Consider the following 24,071-nt stretch of genomic DNA (forward strand, 5'->3'; position numbering starts at 1 on the left):
CGGGTTCCTGGTGGCGCCATTTTTCTCTGGCTAGGAGATGCACGCGGGTCATTAAAAACTGTCAGGGAACCCGCGAAATGACCATGGATTCCCAGCGCAACCTGCCAGAAAAGTTGCAGGTCACAAGGGGAGAATCATGGCCAAATGGGGTGTAACTAAGGTTCTGTACAATGACCTGCCAATTTTTATGGTCTATAATCCCAACTGATGAAGGCAAGTGCGCTGTATGACTTCTTGACTGCCTTATCCACCTGCATTGCCACTGTCAGTAGACATGTACGACCAGATCACTCTGCCTGTCAATACTCTCAAAGCAGTGTCCTGTTCATTTCTAGTCTTAATGAGACAGTAGAACTCGGGCCAGGTGCGTAACTGTATCAGACTCAGCACCAGAAGAACCTGGATAAAAGAAGGAACATCAGAGACATCGGCAGCATTGACCTGAAAGAACAACCAATGCACGTGGATTTGGAGAAGATGCTCCAGCTGATCAACTTGCCTCACAATTATTTCGGGTAATATTGGAATTCAAAGCGTTTGTTGTAGCAAATAGTCAATATTTTAGCAAGTGTTGAGTAAAAAGGCAGTTCAAGTGTTTATCGATGTGTTTTTGTAACCTTTAATTAATTTTGAGTTATACAAAATATTCTGTGTAATTGTTTCTTTGTCCACCATACCCTATTCTGAAGGTCAACACAATAACACAGTGAGAGAGGACTAACATCCTTGAGGGTGGAGCAATCACCAAGGCCATATGTAGTGTATCCATGGCTATTGAAGAAAGCAAGGGAAGAAAGAGCAGATGCTTGAAGGATCATTTTCCAATCCTCACTCGATACAGGTTAGGTACCAGAGGACTGGCAATGTACAAATATTGTACCATTATTTAAAAGCGGGTGCAAGGGATAGGTCAGAAAATTATCGGCTGGTCAGTCTGACTTTGGTGGTGGGCAAATGATCAAAATCAATTCTGAGAGACAGGATAAACTGTCACTGAGAAAGGCAGGGATTGATCAGGGATATCAGCATGGGTTTTGTGAGGGGAGGATCGTGTCTTATTAACCAAATGAGTTGTTCTGAGGGAGTATTGACGAGGATTACACTAGTTCAGTGGATGTTACATAGATTTTTCTGACCAATCTGCTATCTCATGGGAGACAAGGGAAGGTGCCAGGTGGATCCAAAATGGGCTTGTTGACAGGAAACAAAGGGTAATAGTGGTTGATGGATGATACTTGTGAATGGAAAACAGTTTCCAGTGATGTTCCACAGGGCTCAGTTTTGGAGTCTTAACTGTTTATTGTATATTTTAATGATTTCAACTTAAATGTGGGAGGCGTGATTAGGAAATTTGCTGATGACACAGAGTGTAGTGAAGAGGACAGCTATCAACTCCAGAATTATATCAATGGTTTGAAATTCAATCAGGAAAAGTGAGGAGTGATGCATTTGGAGGGAAATCAAAGGTCAATAAATGGGAAGACATTGAGAAAATTGAGGAAGTGAGAGACCTTGCAGTACATGTCTACAGACCCTTTGAAGGTGGCAAAACAGGTAGGTAAGACAGTCAAGAAAACATGTGGAATAATTTCATTTATTGGGCAAGGTATAGAACACAAAAGTTGGGATTCAGAAAAGATTTACTAGGATGCTACAGGACTTGATGGTTTGAGCTATAAGGAAAGGCTGGATAGACTGGGACTTTTTTTTCCCTGCAGCATAGGGAACTTAGCAGTCTATAAAATAATGAGGGAATAGACCAACATCTTTTCCCAAAGATAGGGTACTCTAAAACTTGAGGGCATCACATTAAGCTGAGAGGGGAGAGAGACAAAAAGATCCAGAGGTGCAATTTTTTCACACACAGGGTGGTGAATGTCTGGAACAAGCTGCTAGAGACAGGTACAATTCTATCTTTTAAAAAGCATTTAGGCAGTTACATGGGTAAAAGGGACAGGGGCTAAATGTGGGCAATTAGTTAAAAGCTGGGTGGCATGGACAAGTTGGGCCAAAGGACTGTTTCCATACTGTAAATCTTTGACTCTTTTACTGTATAAAACACTGGTTAGGCCATGGCTGGAATTCTGTGTAGAGTTCTGGTCACCATATTACATAATTTCTCTGGGTCTTATCTAGGCCTTTGCTTGTATTGATCAAGATGATGCCAGGTTTGGAAAATTGTAGCTATGAGGAAAGGTTTGATAAGTTGAGTTGTTTTCTTTGCAACAAAGGGTTGAGGGTTAAAAAAAACCAAAGAAAATTACAGCCCAAGAACAGGCTCTCTTCGGCCTGCCGGGCCTGTACTGACCATGCTGCCTGACTGACTGAACTTCCGGGGACCACATCCCACTATTCCCATACTATTCACGTATTTGTCTAGATCTAATTGAGCTGTACAAAATGATGAGGGGGTCTAGATATGGCAGACAGGAAACACCTGTTTCCCTAGCCAAGGGGGTCAATTAATTATCAGAGGGCACAGATTGAAGGTGATTAGAGAGCTCATTGAGAAAACCTTTCCACCTAGAGGGTGTTGGGCATCTAGAATTGGTGATTGAAGCTGAAACACTCAGCTCACTTAAAAGCTATCTGGATCTGCACCTGCACCTGAAGAACCTGCAAGGCTATGGACTCAGTGTTGGAGACATTTAGTTGCTTTTCAGCCAGCGTCAACCTGATAGGCTGAATGGCCTCTTTCCATGCTGTAACTTTTCTATGGTTCTAAGAGCAAGGGAGTGGGACCAATTAGACCAGACAGATGGCACTGATATGGTCTCTTTCTGTCCAATATCTTCACAATTCTAACAGTAAACACATTAAAGGGTGCAAAGCTGTGAAATGAACACAGTTACTTTGTAAAGCAGAGATCGTTGCAACATTTTAAGAATTGATCAGATCTGTGGTTGAAGGGAAAGGAGAAGAGATTTTGGGAGAACAGATTAAAGCCTACTGCTCATGTGGAAGTTAAACAGCAAGCTACCTTCATAGGCCCATTAGCAATATGTGTGTGAAAACATTTATACTTCTGCAATCTTTTGCTGAGACAGGTGGTGAAAGTCAAAGTTTGTGATTATTGCCCTGTGGATTCACAGAGCGATCCCAAAATTCCAACTCGATAACACTGTGTCCACCTCTAATCATTTTCATTTTAATTCCAGGTGTAGCATTGCTTAAAAAGAATCATGACAAAGTGTGTTTTCTGATTTTAAAAAAATGTAGATAGCTCCAACAGCGGCAGAGATTCCATTTGTGCAGTTATTATAAAAAAAATCACTAAAATTCAAGTTATAATCATTAAGAGTAATAGTGCATTAGACAGCAGGAGACCCCTCTGCCCAGATTGACATGGACAGGTACAGCCTTTCAGTCCATTCTGATGCCGTAGTCCCTGTCATTGGTGTTCTGAGGAAGCTGCTGTGTTGTAGAAGCCTGGCATTAACTATAACAGAGTCCAGAGGGGATGGCAAAGATGGAAAGCAGGTTTGGAGCCCACCCTCTGTTTGTCCACAGCCACTCCCAATCATTGTGGGTCCAATGAAAGGTTGATAGTTGTCACAGTAAATAAAGCAGCAGATGTAGGGTAGATATAGCGATAAACTGGAGCACAGTGTGGACCTCAGTGCCTGCAGTACTTGCACAAAGAGTCACTCTCCACTCCCAACACTCTGGCCCTGCTGTTGCAATGTCCGGGCAGCTTCTCCATTTCTAGTCAGAGTTCCCATAGTCACTGCACTCAGCACTCCTCATCCTGGTACAGTGGCTCCTCCATTTCTTGGCACTCCAGATGTTCCAGACGATCAGCCCGACTGTTCACAATCTCATCCGGGGTTTTCATAAACCTGACAAGATATTGAGGGAGGAAATCCACTGCTTAGGATGGGCAGGAAGTTCTGCCTTCACTATCCTCCATTCACCATCCATTCTGCACCACTCTCAATGTCTACTCCTCCTCAATGGCCTCCCCATTCTCAGCTGTACCCTGACACTCAAGCCATTTACCATTTGCAGCCTCTCCCTCACCATGTCCTTTCTCCAGACCTGCTCCGTGCCCACCTTTGCCACTGCCCCATTACCAACACACCTTCACAACCCCACTGACAGCACCCATCACCACTCACGATCTGTAGCCAACCCCCACATTCCCTGTCCACCACCTCAGACCATTCCAGTGCTACCCTCAGCAGTAACCCCATGTTCGCCAATGCCCCTCCAGCCATCAGCATTGCGCACCTCGCACCCACCCCCCATCCTGATTCCTCACCCTCTCGAATTTAAACCCCAGCCATCCAAAATGTCCCAAATCCAAGTTTCCACCCTCACGAAAGCTAGACCCCAGCCACCCATAATGCCCCCACCCCAATTCCCCACCCTCACGGTACCTAAACAAGAGCCGTTGCCCGGGCTCCTTCTTGATGATGTTCAGTTTGTAGTAATGACGTAGAGCCCTCGACATCTTTTCATATGTCATGTTTGTTCGGTTCTGTTTTGGAAAGAATTTTAGTTTGTTAAACAATTTGTATATCAGTGGCTACATAGGCTAGATAATAAAGACTACATGTTTTCCTTGACAACCCAGCTTCATAAGAACATAAGAACATAAGAAATAGGAGCAGGAGTAGACCATCGAGCCCCTCGAGCCTGCCCCGCCATTCAATAAGATCATGGCTGATCTGTCGTGTCTCAGTTCCACATTCCCGCCCTCTCCCCATAACCCTTAATTCCCTCGCTTATCAAAAACCCATCAACCCGCGTCTTAAAAATATTTAGCGAGGCAGCCTCCACCACCTCAACGGGCAGAGAATTCCAGAGATTCACCACCCTTTGAGTGAAGAAGTTCCTCCTCAACTCCGTTCTAAACCGCCCCCCCTTTATCTTGAGGCTGTGCCCTCTAGTCCTACTGTCCTTTCTAAGCGGGAAGAGCCTCTCCACCTCTATCCTATCCATCCCATTCAACATCTTACGTCTCAATGAGATCTCCCCTCATTCTTCTAAACTCTAACGAGTACAAGCCTAGTTTATTCAGCCTCTCCTCATAGTTCAACCCCCTCAACTCCAGAATCAGCCTAGTAAACCTCCTCTGCACTCCCTCCAAGGCCAAAATATCCTTGCGTAAGTGCGGCGACCAAAACTGCACACAGTACTCCAGCTGCGGCCTCACCAGTGCCCTGTACAGCTGCAGCAAGACCTCTCTACTTTTATATTCAATCCCCCTCGCTATGAAGGCCAGCATCCCATTCGCCTTCCTGACCACCTGCTGCACCTGCACGCTGAGTTTTTGCGACTCATGCACAAGGACCCCGAGGTCCCTCTGCACCGTCGCCTGCTGCAGTTTTTCACCACGTAAGTAATAGTCCTTCCTACCATTATTCCTACCAAAGTGGACAACCTCACATTTGCCAACATTAAATTCCATTTGCCATTTCCTGGCCCATTCGCCCAGCCTATCTAGATCCTTCTGCAGACTCTCCACACCCTCCGCACAATTTGCCGTTCCACCAATCTTGGTGTCATCAGCAAATTTCGACACCATACACTCGGTTCCCTCCTCCAGATCATCTATATAAATGGTAAATAGCTGAGGCCCCAGCACCAACCCCTGAGGCACTCCACTAGTCACCAACTGCCAATCCGAATAGCACCCATTGACCCCCACTCTCTGCCGCCTATTTGACAGCCAATCCTCTATCCACGCTAACACCCTACCCCCAACTCCATGCCCCCTGACCTTCTGCAATAACCTCTTGTGAGGCACCTTGTCAAACGCCTTCTGAAAATCAAGAAAGACCACATCCACCAGCTCTCCTCTATCCACCACCCTAGACACATCCTCATAGAACTCCAATAAATTTGTCAGACACGACTTCCCCTTAACGAAACCGTGCTGCGTCTGCTCTACCAAACAATTTTCCTCAAGATGCCTCGCTACTTTCTCCTTGATCACGGAATCTAACATTTTTCCTACAACAGACGTTAAACTAACCGGCCTATAATTCCCCGCCTTTTGCCTGGCACCCTTCTTAAACAACGGCGTAACATTAGCCGTTTTCCAATCTTCCGGCACTTCCCCGGAATCCAGCGACGTTTGGAAAATAATCACCAAGGCATCCACTATCACCTCCGCCATTTCCTTCAGAACCCTTCGATGCATTCCATCCGGTCCTGGGGACTTGTCCACAATCAGTCCCTCCAGTCTGTCGAGCACCGCCTCTCTAGTAACAATAATGTCATTCAGGCCCTCCACTCCTACCATCTTTCCATCGCTAACACCCGGCAAATTATTCACGTCCTCCTCCGTGAAGACCGAAACAAAAAAGTTATTCAGGGCCTCAGCCATTTCCCCATCCCCTACCACTAAGTCCCCCCTCTCATCCTCTAAGGGTCCAACGTTCACCCTAGCCAGCCTCTTCCTTTTTATGTATTTATAAAAACTCTTGCTATCCTTTTTTATATTAAGCGCTAGCCCAGCTTCATAGTTTATCCTACCCTTCTTTATCAACTTCTTTGTCATTCTTTGTTGACATTTAAACCTGTCCCAATCCTCTTCTCGCCCACTACTCTTAGCTACTCTAAATGCATCCACGTTCAATTCAGAGGCAGGGAGTTCTATACTGAAGAATACTTTAGGTTTAACCATGTTTAGGACCCTAAGACTCGCTGATGGCATTCTGTCAATTTATGCTGCCCTTACCATCCTGTCCATTTAACAAATGGTCCTGCTATGCTTAGCAAGACAATGTGAGGTTGTCCACTTTGGCAGAAAAAGTACAAAAGCACATTATTATTTACATGAAGACAAGACTGAAGAATGCTGAGGTCCGGAGGGATCTGGGGGTCCTGGAAGAAGTATCACAAAAAGTTAGTACGTATCATAGAATCTCCCATTCTGCAGAAGGAGGCCATTCAGCCCATCGAGTCTGCACCAACCACAATTCTACCTAGGCCCCATCCTGCAACCCCACATTTTTACTCCACGCATCCCTGACACTCAGGTGAATTTAGCATCGCCAATCAACCTAACCTACACATTTTTGGACTCCGGCAAGTAACTGGAATACCTGGAGGAAACTCAAGCAGACACACAGAGAACGTGCAAACTCCACACACAGCCACCTGAGGCCAGAATTGAACCATGGTCCTCGGTGCTGTGAAGTAGCAGTGCTAACCACTTGCTCTCCTTTGTAACTACTGTTGTAGGTACAGCAAGTAATCAGGAAGGCAAATTAAAAGGGAAATGGAGTACTAAATTACGGCAGTCTTGTTAAATTGCATCAGGTATTGGAAAGGCCACAGAGGGTAGAAGGTTGTCAAAGGATACAGCGGGATATCGATCAGTTGCAGATATGAGCACAGAAATGGCAGATAGAGTTTAATCTGGGCAAGTATGAGGTGCTGCAGTTTGGGAGATCAAATGTTAAACAAGATCCTGAACAGCACTGATGTACAGAGGGATCTTGGGGTTCAAGTCTATAGTTCCCAAAGTGGCCAGTAGATAGGAAGGTACAGCATGCTAGCCTTTATTGGTCAGAATGAGTCATATAGAAGTTTAATAAAACTTTGGTTAGGCTACACTTAAGAGTATCATGTTCAGTTCTGGTCACCACTTTACAGGAAGGATATGGAGACTTTGGAGAGGGTGTAGAAAAGGTTTACCAGGTTGCTGCCTGGATTAAAGGGTGTGTGCTATAAGGAGAGGCTGGACAAATTAGGGTTGTTTTCTCTGGAGCGGCGGAGGCTGAAGGGAGACCTGGTAGTCTATAAAATTATAAGAGGCATAGATAGGCTTGACAGTCAGAATCTTTTTCCAGGAATTGAAATATCTAATACCAGGGGGCATGCGTTTAGATGAAAGTTCAAATGAGGGGCAGTTTTTGTTTTACACAGAGAATGATAAGTGTCTGGAACATGCTCCCTGGGTGGAGGAAGAAACGATAGGGGCATTTAGATAAGTACATGAATATGCAGGGAATAGCGGGATATGGACTAAGGGCAGGCAGAAGGGATTAATTTAATTTGGCTCATGTTTGGCACAACATTTTGGGCTGAAGGTTCTGTTCCTGCACTATACGATTCAATGTTCTATCTAGAGAGCTGTGTACAGTTTTGATATTTTATTCGAAGAGGGATATACTTGCACTGAAAGCAGTTCAGAGACAATTCACTGGGATAAATGAGAAAAGGTTAAGGAGGTTGGACCTTTACTCATTGGAGCTTAGAAGAGTGAGAGGTAGTCTTACTGAAATATAGGCTTCTGAGAAGGTTCTACAGAGCAGATGCTGAGATGCTTCCCTTTTTAGAATTGCCTAGAACTAAGAGACACAAGAATCTCCCATTTAAGAGGGAGATGAAGGGAATCTTTTCTCTCAAAGGGTTATTTGTCTTTCAAGAGCGGTGGAGATTGAGACAGTGAATATATTCAAAGCTGAGTTAGACAGGAGTCAGGGGTTATGGGGGGGACAGGAGGAATGTAGAGTTGAGATTACAATCAGATCAGCCATTATCTTATTGAATGTTGGAGCAGGTTCAAAGGGCTGAATGGTCTATGAAAGGTTAGACATGGCACAGATCAATTTCGGCCTCCCATATTGCCTGGATCCACTACAGCTTGCCTATTGCCGTAACAGGTCCACAGTACACACCTCTCCCTGGCCCTACATCCAACTCTGGAACACCAGGATAACAATGACACCTGTATCAGATTCCTACTTATTGACTATAGCTCAGTTTTCAACACCATTAGTCTGACAAAACTTATCTCCAAACTCCATGGCATGGTGGTCGGCTCCTCTCTCTGTAACTGGATCCTAGTTTTCTTCACCCGCAGACCTCAAAAAAACCTCCTCCACAATCATCCTCAACACCGGTGCTCCACAAGATTGTGTCCTCAGCCCTTTCCTCTACTCCTTATACATCTACGACTGTATGGCCAAATTCCTCTCAACTTGATTTTCAAGTTTGCTGATGACACCACCACAGTGGGGTCGGATCTCAAACAATGATGAGACAGAGTACAGGAAAGAGATAGAGAATCTGGTGAACTTGTGAAACAACAATAATCCTCAATGACATTTCCTCAATGTCAACAAAATGAAGGAGATAGTCACCAACTTCAGGAAACGTAGTGGAAAACATGCCCCTGTTTACATCGATGGGGACAAAGTGGAAATGGTCAAGAGCTTCATGTTTCTAGGTGTCCAGATCACTAACAACCTGTCTTAGTCCCTCCATGCTGACACTATAGTTTAGAAAGCCCATCAATGCCTCTACTTTCTCAGGAAGCTAAGGAAATTTGGCATGTCTGCTATGACTTTCAACAACTTTTACAAAATCACCATATAAAACATTATTTCTGGTTATATCACAGTTTGGTATAGCTCCAGCTCTGTCCAAGACCACAAAAATTTCATGAATGAAGCTTAGTCCATCATGCAAACTAGCCTCCCATCCATAGACACTGTCTACATGGCCTGCTGCCTCGAAAAGCAGGCAACATAATTAAGGATGCCACATACCCTAGACGTTCTCTCTTCTACCTTGTTCTGTCAGGAAAAAGATATAAAAGTCTGAGCCATCAAACGTTTGAATGCACTTACCTCTTATTAAATTGATCTTTCTCTAAACCCTAGCTATGGCTGTAACACTATATCCTGCACTCTCTCGTTACCTTCTCAATGAACAGAATGCTGTGTCTGTATAGCATGCAAGAAACAATGCTTTTTACTGTAATAATACATGTGACAATAATAAATCAAACCTGCTCCTAACTCTTACGTCAAAAGGCATAGCACTTTTGGTTCAAGATGGTTCACTGCACCACATCCAGAGGATTATTGAAGTCTTTTGGCTGGGTTTGAAATGTTTGAAGCTGTATGAAGCAGTTTGAGGCTCCCTCAGTGAATGTTTTTAAGGCAAGAACAAATCAATTTTTTGAACAGTAAAGGAATTAAGGGTTATGGTGAGTGGGCGGGTAAGTGGAACTGAGTCCACAAAAAGATCGGCCATGATTTTATTGAATGGCGGAGCAGGCTCGAGGGGCCAGATGGCCTACTCCTGCTCCTAGATCTTATGTTCAAAAAGGAAGATAAACGCCAAGCCAGGAACAGTAAAACTAAAAAAAAAATCTGAAAAGAAGAAATGGTACCTAAAGATTAAAAATAGTAAGAGATAGAATGAAGAAAGATCCAGAAGGTAAGTAAAGGATTTTATTAACATAAAAAATATTGTTTTCAGATACTCTTTCTTTCATGGAATGTGGGCTTCGCTGGTGAGGCCAGCATTTATTGCCCATTCCTAGTTGCCTTTCAGAACGTAGTGGTGAGTCACCTTCTTGAACTGGTTCAGTCCCTGAAGTGTAGGTAACACACACAGTCCTGTTAGGGTGGGAATTCCAGGATTCTGACCCAGTGACAGGAACGGCAATATATTTCCAAGTCAAGATGGTGAATGGTTTGGAGAGGAACCTCCATGGGGTGTGGTTCCCATGTATCCCATGATAAAAGTGAAGTTTATTTATTAGTCACAAGTAAGATTTACATTAACACTTCAATTAAGTTACTGTGAAATTCCCCTAGTCGCCACACTCTGGTGCCTGTTTGGGTCAATGCACCTAGTGGTCGTGGGATTGAAAGAGCCTTGGTGAGTTCCTGCAGTATATCTTGCAGATGGTACACACTACTGTCACTATTCTATGGTGACTAGATGTTGATGGTGAGGAATTCAACTATGAATAGGTAATTGAACATAATTGGTTAGATTCTTGGAGATGGGCATTGCCTGGCACTTGTGTGTCATATAGCGTGGAAAGAGGCCACTTGGCCCAACTTGTCCATGCTGCCCCTTTTTTAACCCCTAAGCTAGTCCCAATTACCCATGTTTTGCCCATATCCTTCTATACCCAACTAGCTTATGTCTATAGAATCAAACACAGGTCAACTGCTTGGGAAGCAGCCATGCTCATCACTACACTACCATCGCTAAATGAAAAGAAATGGTGCAAAAGTTACTCCCCATTTGTCAGTCCAAGCCTGGAGATTATCTAGGTCTTGCTACATTTGGATATGGACTGCTTCAGTACCTGAAGAGCTGCAAATCTTGCTGAAGATTGTGCAATCATCAGAAACCATGTTGAGTTCAAATCAAGTAAATTTCAAAAATCTAGCAGGTCTCACCATACAGACTTGGAATAATTTCCAAAACATGAGAGCCCTAAGGCTTTTAAATCTTTAATGGTTAATCTCTTATAAAAACAAACTTATGTTTAAATCCTTATTCCATCATTGGCCTTTTTAAAATGTCAACTCTATTTTAAACTGTGAGCTCAGAACATGCTGCTAAAAAGAACTTGACAACTTTTGAAACTTAGCCAAGCATTCACATTCAGTTTCAATTATAATTCAATTGAAACTGCTTCTACAGACGCTCCAACTGTCCCAGCAATCATAACACTCAAAACAGGGATTTTAAACAATCACTCACAGCTACAGCCAATTTTCTTGGTCATTTACAGAGCAGGGGATCTGAAGAAACTTCAGATCATAACGGTTAAATATAACTTTCCATTCTTCAAAAGTGTTTATTTCTGCCCTATCAATTCATCCATCAACTCATATCCTCCACAGGGCGAAGCTACATGCAGCAGCCAAAATGAGGTGTGTTTAAACACAGCACTGAGTTTGGATTTTCCTCCTCTTTGAACCTTGCCCTGGTCTCTTTTTCCCTACTGACAAATACTGTATCTGTTGGAAACAAGGGCAGGACTTCCGCATTCAGCTCATGCCTACCATTTTTTAAAAAATACGTCTTCTTGACTACGTAAAATTCAGCTCCTTGACTACAAAAGTAATAAAAATGGAAAGTACTAGAAAGACTCAGTGGCATCTTTAAAGGGACAATCAAAGTTAACACTGTGTGACTATTGTGACTCTACTTTGGAACCACTTTCTTGATTTCAGATCTTCAGCATCTGCAGGATTTTGCTTTTACTTTAGAATACAAAAGCAAAGTAGGAATTCAAAAAGCTACACCAACAGAAATCCATGGGACAGGTTCATGTGTCAGAAGGAGTGTAGAAAATGATTCCTCGTTTCACAAAATGTTAGCTTTTTAACCTCATTAGGATTGAGGTGTACAATCATTAGCAACTGGATCATATGAGCTTCAGGAACTGTTTGGTTGGATGAAGATAGATATATATGAAGATATGAATCTTCCTCATCCATCATTATCATGTGATCAGAGGCATTATAGCATCATAGAATACCTTCATTACAGAAGGAGGCCATTTGGCCCATCAAGTCTGCATTGATGACAATCCCATCTAGGCTCTATCCCCGTAACTCCACTTATTTACTCTTAGTCACCCTGACACAAAGGGCAATTTATCATGGCCAGTTAACCTAAACCACACATCTTTGAACCGTGAGAGGAAACTGGAGCACCCAGAAGAAACCCTCGCAGACAGGGGGGAGAATGTGCAAACTCCACACAGACAGTGACCCAAGGCCAGAATTGAACCCAGGTCCCTGACACTGTGAGGCAGCCGTGCTAATCACTGTGCTGTCCCCAGTTGAGAGGAACATAGAACATAGAACATTACAGCGCAGTACAGGCCCTTCGGCCCTCGATGTTGCACCGACCAGTGGAACCAATCTAATGACCCTCTAACCTAAACTATTCCAATGTTATCCATATGCCTATCCACAGACCATTTGAACACCCTTAAAGTTGGCGAGTTCACAACTGCTGCAGGCAGGGCATTCCACGACCTTACTACCCTCTGAGTAAAGAACCTACCTCTGACATCTGTCCTATAATTACCACCCCTTAATTTAAAGCTATGTCCCCTTGTGTTAGCCATCTCCATCCGAGGTAAAAGGCTCTCACTGTCCACCCTATCCAATCCATTGATCATCTTGTATGCCTCAATCAGGTCACCTCATAACCTTCTTCTCTCCAATGAAAATAACGTCAAGTCCCTCAGCCTTTCCTCATAAGACCTTCCCACCATACCAGGCAACATCCTGGTAAACCTCCTCTGCACCCTTTCCAACGCCTCCACATCTTTCTTATAATGCGGCGACCAGGACTGTACACAATACTCCAAGTGCGGCCGCACCAGAGTTTTGTACAGTTGTAACATAACCTCAAGGCCCCGAAATTCAATCCCTCTACCAATAAAAGCCAACACACCGAACGCCTTCTTAACAACCTTATCAACCTGGGTGCCAACTTTCAGGGAGCTATGCACATGTACCCCGAAGTCCCTCTGCTCGTCCACACTACTAAGAGTCCTTCCATTAGCCCTATATTCTGTATTCCTGTTATTCTTACCAAAGTGAACCACCTCACACTTTTCCGTATTAAACTCCATGTGCCACCTCTTGGCCCAGCTCTGCAGCTTATCTATGTCTCTCTGCAAACTGTAACATCTACCCTCACTGTCTACAACTCCTCCGACCTTGGTGTCGTCAGCAAATTTACTAATCCATCCTTCTACACCCTCATCTAGGTCATTTATAAAAATGACAAACAGCAGTGGCCCCAAAACAGATCCTTGAGGTACACCACTTGTAACTGCACTCCAGGTTGCATATTTCCCATCAACCACCACCCTCTGTCTTCTATCAGCTAGCCAATTCCTGATCCAAACTGCTAAATCACCCTCAATCCCATGCATCTGCATTTTCTGCAGTAGCCTACCATGGGGAACCTTATCAAAATCTTTGCTAAAATCCATATACGCCACGACAACTGCCTTACCCTTATCCACCTCTTTGGTCACCTTTTCAAAAAACTTGATAAGGTTTGTGAGGCACGACCTACCCTTCACAAAACCGTGTTGACTATCCCTAATCAATTTATTCCCCTCTAGATGATTATAAGTCCTATCCCTTATAATTCTTTCCAAAACTTTGCCCATAACAGAAGTAAGGCTCACTGGTCTATAATTCCCGGGATGGTCTCTACTCCCCTTCTTGAACAAGGGGGCAACATTTGCTATCCTCCAGTCTTCCAGCACTATACCTGAAGCCAATGACGACATGAAGATCAAAGCCAAAGGCTCTGCAATCTCCTCCCTAGCCTCCCAGAGAATCCTAGGGTAAATCCCATCTGGCCCAGGGGACTTATCTATTTTCACACTCTCAAGAATTGCCAACACCTCCTCCTTATGTACCTCAATCTCATCTAGTCTACTACCTGGTATCGCAGTATTCTCCTGGACTACACTGACTTTCTCCTGCGTGAATACTGTCAAAAAATACTCATTCAGTGCCTCTCCTATCTCTTCAGGTTCCACGCACAACTCCCCACTGCTGTCTCTGACTGGCCCTAATCTTGCCCTAACCAATCTTTTATTCTTAACATACCTGTAGAAAGCTTTAGGATTTTCCTTGATCCTATCCTCCAAAGTCATCTCATGTCCTCTTCTAGCTCTTCTTAACTCTCTCTTTAGCTCCTTCGTGGCTATTTCATAACTCTCCAGTGCCCTAACTGAGCCTTCACGTCTCATCTTTACATAAGCCTCCTTCTTCCTCGTCACCAGAGATACAACTTCCTTCGTACACCACGGTTCCCTCACTCTACCACTTCCTCCCTGGCTGACAGGTACATATTTATCGAGGACTCGCAGTGGCTGCTCCTTGAATAAGCTCCACATTTCAGATGTTCCCAGCCCCTGCAATTTCCTACTCCACCCTATGTATCCTAAATCTTGCCTAATAGCCTCATAATTACCTTTCCCCCAGCTATAACTTCTGCCCTTCATTATAATAAGGAGTTATGATTAATATGAGGAGGAAGAAAAAGAAATTGCCAGGTGACATCACAGGTGGATAGGGTCGTAAAGAGTGCTTTTGGTACATTGGCCTTTACAAATCGGAGTATCGAGTGTAAAAGTTGGAGTGTTATGGTAAGGTTATATAAGGCATTGGTGAGGCCGAATTTAGAGTATTGTGTACAGTTTTGGTCACCTAGTTACAGGAAGGATATAAATAAGGTTGAAAGAGTTCAGAGAAGGTTCACAAGGATGGTGCCAGGACTTGAGAAGCTGAGTTACAGAGAGAGATTGAATAGGTTAGGACTTTATTCCCTGGAGTGTAGAAGAATGAGGGGAGATTTGATAGAGGTGTATAAGATTTTGATGGGTATAGATGGAGTGAATGCAAGCCACTGAGGCTGGGGGAGAAAAAAACCAGAGGGCATGGGTTAAGAGAAAAGTTTAAAGGGAATATTAGGGGGGGCTTCTTCACACAGAGTGGTGGGAGTGTGGAATGAGCTGCCGGATAAAGTGGTAAACGCGGGGTCACTTTTAACATTTAAGAAAAACTTGGACGGGTTCATGGATGAGAGGGGTGCGGAGGGATATGGTTCAAGAGCAGGTCAGTGGGACTAGGCAAAAAATGGTTCGGCACAGACAAGAAGGGCCAAAAGGCCTGTTTCTGAGCTGTAATTTTCTATGGTTCTTTGAAAGTTTATTTATTAGTCATAAGGCTTACATTAACACTGCAATGAAGTTACTGTGAAATTCCCCTAATTGCCACAGTCCAGTACGTGTTCGAGTCAATGCAGCTAACCAGCACAATTTTCATAATGAAAGAGGAAACCGGAGCATCCGGAAGAAACCTATGCAAACGTGGGGAGAACGTGCAAACTCCACACTGACCATGATCCAAGCAGGGAATCAAACCCGGGTCCCTGGCGCTGCGAAGCAGCAGTGCTTATCACTGTGCTATCGTACCACCCGTGCCCCATTAGTTATGAGGGAGCCAGAATCTGGGCCTCCTTCGCTGGGGTGAATTTTACAGGAACGGGTGGGGACACATTGCTTGCTCTGCTCATGTCCCCAGTTGAAAAGTTGGTTGGTACCTCACTGACTTCAAATCTGACAGCCTATCAGGAATGAATGGGAGGAATGCATGCAGCCCTCAGATGTAAAGATGCCGGCGTTGGACTGGGGCAAACACAGTAAGAAGTCTCACAACACCAGGTTAGAGTTCAACCAGTTTATTTGATAGTAATCCCACAAGCTTTCGGTAACGGCGCTCCTTCCACCCACCTGACAAAGGAACACCATTTCCGAAAGCTTGTGGGATTATTATCAAATAAACTGGTTGGACTCTAACCTGGTGTTGTGAGACTTCTTACTGTGCAGCCCTCAGAGACAGGTTGGCCAGCAGTGCCAGAAGAAGTGGCTATTGCAGGAACTACAACAAATCCCTGGGAAGAGTGCACTCCATCCCTCTCTCTCTTCCCCCCTGCCTGCGTTCCATATTTCTCTCTCTTCCAGTCTGTGCTCCATCTTTTTCTCACTCTCAGTCTGCACTCGGTCTCTCCCTCTCCCCCAGTCTGCGTTCTGATTCCCCGCACCCCCGTTTGCGCTCCATCTCTCTCTCTCCCCAAGTCTGCGCTCCATCTCTCTCTCTCTCCAAGTCTGCGCTCCATCTCTCTCTCTCCCCAAGTCTGCACTCCATCTCTCTCTCTCCCCAAGTCTGCACTCCATCTCTCTCTCTCCCCAAGTCTGCACTCCATCTCTCTCTCTCTCTCTCCCCCCAAGTCTGCACTCCATCTCTCTCTCTCTCCCCAAGTCTGCACTCCATCTCTCTCTCTCTCTCCCCAAGTCTGCACTCCATCTCGCTCTCCAAGTCTGCACTCCATCTCTCTCTCTCTCCAAGTCTGCACTCCATCTCTCTCTCTCTCTCCAAGTCTGCGCTCCATCTCGCTCTCTCTCTCCCCAAGTCTGCACTCCATCTCTCTCTCTCTCCAAGTCTGCACTCCCTCTCTCTCTTTCTAAGTCTGCACTCCCTCTCTCTCTCCAAGTCTGCACTCTGTCTCTCTCTCTCCCCAAGTCTGCACTCCGTCTCTCTCTCTCTCCAAGTCTGCACTCCCTCTCTCTCTTTCTAAGTCTGCACTCCCTCTCTCTCTCCAAGTCTGCACTCCGTCTCTCTCTCTCTCTCTCACTCTCTGCCCCCCCAAGTCAACAACCCCCGAGCCCTGTGGGACTTCAGTACTGAGAGGTCACCAAGTGAAAGTTTTACCTTATGGTTTCCCCATAGGCGTGCCAGTCCATTCGGATCCACAATTCGGAAAACCTTGGACTCGTGGTCTTCCCATCGGATGAAAGCTTCGTACCTGCTGTCTGACAGGAGCTGATAAACATAGTCCCAGAGTAGCCTGCAGTCTGTGAGGGAGCAACAGGACAGTCACATCAGTGACCTTCAACCTTTCATAGGCTGTCATTTGGATTTTGCTGAAAGTTCCTGATTTAAAATGTCTCTGACTTAGCACCAAGACTGTTTGACTGGGGCCTCAGGTGTAAGCAACCCTCCCTGCCCTCTCACCCCCCCACCCTGTCTCACGCACCCCCTCACCACCCTCTCTCGCCCCCACCCCTCTGCCCCCGCATTCTCTCGGGCCCCCCTTCGCATTCTCGCCTCCATCCTCTCACTCTCTCGGAAGATGATCTGTTCCTGTCACATTCCAGGGATATGAACCCATTATCCAGATTGACACTGCGCTAACAGATGTTAAACCCAAAGCCCATCTCTTGCTCCAGGGCGCTCAGTCACCATCAAGGCACAATCGGAAGACTCTGCCAGTTCTCCCAGTTTCCCCACCAATACTTAGGAGGCATAGTGATTAGCACTGTTACCTCACAGCACCAGCGGCCCAGGTTCAATTCCAGCCTTGGGTCACTGTCTGTTTCATGTTTGCACTTTTGCCCATGTCTGTTTGGGTTTCCTATGGGTGCCCTGGTTTCCTCCCACAGTTCAAAGAGATGCAGGTTAGGTGGATTAACCTTGCTAAATTGCCCATTAGTAAGAAGTCTCACAACACCAGGTTAAAATCCAAAAGGGTTATTTGGTAGCACAAGTTTCAGAGCACTGCTCCTTCATCAGGTGAGTAAGGAACAGCACTCTAAAAGCTTGTGCTACCAAATAATCCTGTTGGACTTTAACCTTGTGTTGTGAGACTTCTTACTGTGCCCACATCATTGCCCCTTACTGTCAAGGAGACTAGCTAGGGTAAATGCATAGAGTTATAGGGATGGGGCCCGAGTGGGATCGTGGTCGGTGCAGATTTGATGGGCCAAATGGCCTCCATCTGCACTGTAGGATTCTATGACTTATTCCTCCAGCCACACCAAAACTAGGTTATTTTATCATAATATTGTGGGATCTTGCTGTGTGCAAATTGGTGCTTCATTTCCTCCATTAAAATGATTGCGCCTGGGAATTAAAGACCCATTATGTATGCAAGCTCTCAATACCTGAGTGCACCATTGCCATCAATAAACTTGGCCATTCTTATAAACCATGTCCAGTCTGGTATGAGTGGCCTGTTTCACAGTGGAAGGCATCACAATTTGGACTGATAAAAGTGAATACAGTGGGTCAGCTCACCGAGTCCAGGCTCTTCCTGTGGCTGAAGGGTCTTTAACCACAGGGGCTCCTAACAAGTGGACTATTCCTGGTCATGGTGCAGCTGGGTAAGGTATTGAGCGTCACTGGGCTCTGAGCCTGGGAGAGGGTTCTGAGACCCAGACAATCCTCAACAACTCTGCCGAGACAGAGAGGACAGTGAGAAGTCTCACAACACCAGGTTAAAGTCCAACAGGTTTATTTGGTAACAAAAGCCACTAAATTTCGGAGCACTTGTCCTTCGTCAGGTAAGTGGGAGTTCTGTTCACAAACAAGGCATATAAAGACACAACCTCAATTTACAAAATAATGGTTGGAATGTGAGCCTTTACAGGTAATCGAGTTTTAAAGGTACAAACAATGTGAGTGGAGAGAACATTAAGCACATCTTAAAGAGATATGAATTCTCTCCAGCCAGGACAGTTAGTGAGATTTTACAAGCCCAGGCAAGTCATGGGGGTTACAGATAATGTGACATGAACCCAAGAACCCGGTTGAGGCTGTCCTCATGTGTGCGGAACTTGCTATCAGTCTCTGCTCAGCGACTCTGCGCTGTCGTGGGTCGTGAAGGCTGCCTTAGAGAACGCTTACCCGAAGATCAGAGACCGAATGCCTGTGATTGCTGAAATGTTCCCCAACAGGAAGAGAACAGTCTTGCCTGGTGACTGTCGAGCGATGTTCATTTATCTGTTGTTGTAGCATCTGCATGGTCTCCCCAATGTACCTTGGCTCAGGACATCCCTTCCTGCAGTGTATTAGGTAGACAACGTTAGCCGAGTTGCAAGAGTATGTACTGTGTACCTGGTGATTGGTGTTCTCACGTGAGATGATGGCATCCATGTCGATGATCTGGCATGTCTTGCAGAGGTTGCTGTAGAAGAATTGTGTGGTGTCGTGGTCACTATTCTCCTGAGGCTGGGTAGTTCGCTGTGGATAATGGTCTGTTTGAGGTTGTGCAATTGTTTGAAGACAACAATTGGGGGTGTGGGGATGGCCCTGGTGAGATGTTTGTCTTCATCAATGACATGTTGAAGGCTCTGGAGAAGATATCGTAGCTTTTCTACTGCAGAGCAGTATTGGATGACGGAGGGTACTCTGTCTGCTGTGTTGTTGAGGATTCTCTGGGTCTCTGAGGAGGCCGGTGTGGTTTTTTGCTGTGGCGCATCGGAACAGTTGATCAATGAGTCGAGTGCCATATCCTGTTTTTATGAGGGCATCTTTCAGTGTCTGGAGGTGCCTGTTGTGATCCTCCTCATCTGAGCAGATCCTGTGCATATGGAGGGCTTGTCCATAGAAGATGGCTTCTTTAACATGTTAGGGTGGAAGCTGGAGAAGTGAAGCATCTGATGTTATCTGTGGGCTTGCAGTACAGTGAGGTGCTGAGGTGACCGTCCTTAATGGAGATGCATGTGTCCATGAATGCAACTGATTCTGGGGAATAGTCCATGGTGAGTCTGATGGTGGGATGGAACTTGTTGACATCATCATATAGTTGTTTTAGTGATTGTTCACCCTGAGTCCAAAGGAAGAAAATGTCATCGATGTATCTAGTGTATAGCATCGGTTGAAGGTCCTATGTGGTGAAGAGGTCTTGTTTGAACCTGTGCATGAAGATATTGGCATATTGAGGTTCCAAATTTGTTTCCATGGCTGTTCTTTGTGTCTGGATGAAGATCTGGTTGTGAAAGGTGAAGGCATAGTGGTCCTGGATACAGCGGATGAGTTGTAAAATTTAATCTGGAAACTGGCAGTTGTTGATGTTAAGTACTGAGGCAGTTGCAGCAATGCCATCGGCGTGGGGGATGCTGGCGTAGAGTGCCGAGACATCCATTGTGACGAGGAGTGCTCCTGGTTCAACCGCTCCTGATAGCCAAGTTCCGCACACATGAGGACAGCGTCACCCGGGATCTTGGGTTCATGTCACACTATCTGTAACCCCCACGACTTGCCTGGGCTTGCAAAATCTCACTAACTGTCCTGGCTGGAGACAATACACATCTCTAACCTGTGTTTAACCCTTTCTCCACTCATATTGTCTGTGCCTTTAAGACTTGATTACCCTGCAAAGACTCGCTTTCCAACCATTATTTTGTAAATTAAGTTTGTGTATTTATATGCCCTGTTTTTGAACAGTACTCCCAGTTACCTGACGAAGGAGCAGTTCTCCGAAAGCTAGTAGCTTTTGCTACCAAATAAGCCTGTTGGACTTTAACCTGGTGTTGTGAGACTTCTTACTGTGTTTACCCCAGTCCAATGTCGACATCTCCACATCGAGAAAAAGAGGCCCACAGAATGCTCAACAGCTCTGCTGGGAGAGAGAGAACGAATGAGCCCCAGAGAATCCTCAACAAGCAGTTGAACCAGGAGCACTCCTTGTCACAAGAATTCTTCGAGACAGGATTTATTCCCACTTGGAAATAAGTGGATGTATTAGTGAGAAGCAACATGATTTTATGAAGGGGAGGTCATGCCTCACCAGTTTTTCGAGGAAGTGACGAAGATGATTGATGAGGGTAGGGCAGTGGATATTGTCTACATGGACTTCAGTAAGACCTTTGACAATGTTCCTCATGGCAGACTGGTGCAGAAGGTGAAGTTGCATGGGATCAGAAGTCAGCTAGTAAAGTGGATACAAAACTGGCTCGGTCAAAGAAGACAGAGGGTAGCAGTGGAAGGGTGCATTTCTGAATGGAGGGCTATGACAAGTGGTGTTCCTCAGGGATCAGAGCTGGGACCTTTGCTGTTTGAAATATATATAAATGATTTGAGGAAATGTAATTAGTTTGATTAGTAAGTTCTGCGGACGACACAAAGATTGGTGAATTTGTGGATAGCGGTGAAAACCAGAGGATACAGCAGGATATAGATAGTTGGAGACTTGGGCGGAGAGATGACAGATGGAATTTAATCTGGACAAATCTGAGGTAATGCATTTCGGAAGGTCTAATACAGATAGGAAATATACAGTAATTGGCAGAGCCTTTAAAAGTACTGAAAGTGGCAATGTAGGTAGAGAAAGTAGTCAAGAAGGCATACGGCATGCTTGCCTTCATCGACCATGGTACTGAGTTTAAAAATTGGCAAGTTATGTTGCAGCTTTATAGACCTTAGTTAGGCTGCACGTAGAATATAGTGTTCAATTCTGATCGCCACATTACCAGAAAGACTTGGAGGCTTTGGAGAGGGTACAGAAACGATTTACTGGGATGTTACCTGATATGGAGGGCATTAGCTATGAGGAGAGGCTGGAGAAACTTGGTTTGTTCTCACTAGAGCGACAGAGGTTGATGGGTGACCTGATAGAAGTCTACAAGATTATGAGAGGCATGGACAGAATGGATAGTCAGAAGCTTTTTCCCAGGGTGGAGAATCAATTACTAGGGGGCATAGGTTTAAGGTGCGAGGGGCAAGGTTTAAAGGAGATTTACGAGGCAGATTTTTTACACAGAGAGTAGTGGGTGCTTGGAACTTGTTGCCAGGGGAGGTAGTGGAAGTGGATATAGTAGTGACTTTAAAGGAGCATCTTGACAAGTACATGAATAGGATGGGAATAGAGGGATATGGTTCCCAGAAGGGTAGGGGGTTTTAGTTAAGTCAGGCAGCATGGTTGGTGGAGGGCCAAAGGACTTGTTCCTGTGCTGGAATTTTCTTTGTTCTTTGGTCTTTTAACAACACTGCATAGACAGAGAGGGCTCAGAGATTTCTCAACAACACTGCCAAGAGAGAGCCAGAGAATCCTCTGCTGAGAGATAGAGAGAGCGAGAGAGAGAGACCCAGAGAGTAGCCAACAACTCTGCCGAGAGAGACAGATGTGGAGATGGCAGGTATTGGACTGGGGTACACACAGTAAGAAGTCGCACAACACCAGGTTAAAGTCCAACAGGTTTATTTGATATTAAATGCAACAAGCTTTCGGAATGCTTTCGTTCGTCAGGTGAGTCACCTGACGAAGGGACAGTGTTCCGAAAGCTTGGGGCATTTACTATCAAATAAACCTGCTGGACTTTAACCTGGTGTTGTGAGACTTCTTACTGAGAGAGACAGACTCAGAAAATCCTCAACAGCTCTGCCGAGAGAGAGAGAGACCCAGAGGATCTTCAACAGCTCTGCCAGGAAAGAGACCATAAGAATCCTCAACAACTCTGCTGAGAGAGACCGAGAACCTGAGAATTCTCGACAACAGTGCCAAGAGAAAGAGAGAGACCCAGGGAATCCTCAACAACTGGGCCGGGAGAGAGAGACCCAGAGAACCCTGAACAACACTCCCGAAACAGACAGAGAGAGAGAGGGAGAGAAAGGACCAAAGAATGCCTAACAACACTGCCGAGAGGGAGAGAGACCCAGAGGATCATCAAGAAATCTGCCGATTGAGAGAGACAGAGACCCGGAGAATCCTCAACAACACCGCTGGGAGAGAGAGAGCGCCAGAGAATCCTCAACAACACCGTCAAGAGAGAGACCCAGAGAACCCTCAACAACACCGTCAAGAGAGAGACCCAGAGAACCCTCAACAACACCGTCAAGAGAGAGACCCAGAGAACCCTCAACAACACCGTCAAGAGAGAGACCCAGAGAATCCTCAACAACACCGTCAAAAGAGAGATCCAGAGAATCCTCAACAACACTGCCGACAGAGAGAGATCCAGAGAACCCTCAACAACACCGTCAAGAGAGAGATCCAGAGAATCCTCAACAACACTGCCGACAGAGAGAGATCCAGAGAATCCTCAACAACACTGCCGACAGAGAGATCCAGAGAATCCTCAACAACACCGTCAAGAGAGAGACCCAGAGAATCCTCAACAACACCGTCAAGAGAGAGACCCAGAGAATCCTCAACAACACTGCCGACAGAGAGAGACCCAGAGGATCCTCAGCAACAACACCGTCAAGAGAGAGATCCAGAGAATCCTCAACAACACCGTCAAGAGAGAGATCCAGAGAATCCTCAACAACACTGCCGACAGAGAGAGATCCAGAGAATCCTCAACAACACCGTCAAGAGAGAGATCCAGAGAATCCTCAACAACACTGCCGACAGAGAGAGATCCAGAGAATCCTCAACAACACCGTCAAGAGAGAGACCCAGAGAACCCTCAACAACACCGTCAAGAGAGAGACCCAGAGAACCCTCAACAACACCGTCAAGAGAGAGACCCAGAGAACCCTCAACAACACCGTCAAGAGAGAGACCCAGAGAATCCTCAGCAACACCGTCAAGAGAGAGACCCAGAGAACCCTCAACAACACCGTCAAGAGAGAGACCCAGAGAACCCTCAACAACACCATCAAGAGAGAGATCCAGAGAATCCTCAGCAACAACACCGTCAAGAGAGAGACCCAGAGAACCCTCAACAACACCGTCAAGAGAGAGACCCAGAGAACCCTCAACAACTCTGCCAAGGGAGAGAGGTGCAGAAAATCCTCAACAATAGTGCTGAGAGAGTGAGACAGAGATCCAGAAGATCCTCAACTACTCTGCCGAGAGAGTGAGAGAGTAAGAAGTCTGACAACACCAGGTTTAAGTCCAACCGATTTATTTGATAGTAAACTCGCAAGCTTTCAGGGTTTGCCCCTTCATCAGGTGAATGGAGAGTTCTGGCCTCAGATAGAGCATATAACAGCACAGTTAGTTTACAGATTACTGATTAGAATGTG

General features: G+C 45.4%; 1 protein-coding gene across 2 annotated transcripts in view; it reads right to left on the reverse strand.

The window, feature by feature from the left end:
• Window positions 1-605: 605 nt before the first annotated feature.
• Window positions 606-24,071, reverse strand: part of LOC145343983 (transcription factor ETV6-like) — a 50,946-nt gene continuing 27,480 nt past the window's right edge. For both annotated transcript variants that reach the window (XM_080190581.1, XM_080190582.1), the window contains 3 exons: window positions 17,031-17,173; window positions 4,380-4,480; window positions 606-3,839 (listed from right to left, as the gene is read on the reverse strand). In XM_080190581.1, the coding sequence (XP_080046707.1) occupies window positions 3,734-3,839; window positions 4,380-4,480; window positions 17,031-17,173 (350 nt within the window). In that variant the 3' untranslated portion in view covers window positions 606-3,733. The remainder of the gene's footprint in view (window positions 3,840-4,379; window positions 4,481-17,030; window positions 17,174-24,071) is intronic.

The sequence above is a fragment of the Carcharhinus amblyrhynchos genome, chromosome 6 (assembly GCF_965287045.1).
Source record: "Carcharhinus amblyrhynchos chromosome 6, sCarAmb.v2.hapA, whole genome shotgun sequence".
Classification (NCBI taxonomy): Eukaryota; Metazoa; Chordata; class Chondrichthyes; order Carcharhiniformes; family Carcharhinidae; genus Carcharhinus; species Carcharhinus amblyrhynchos.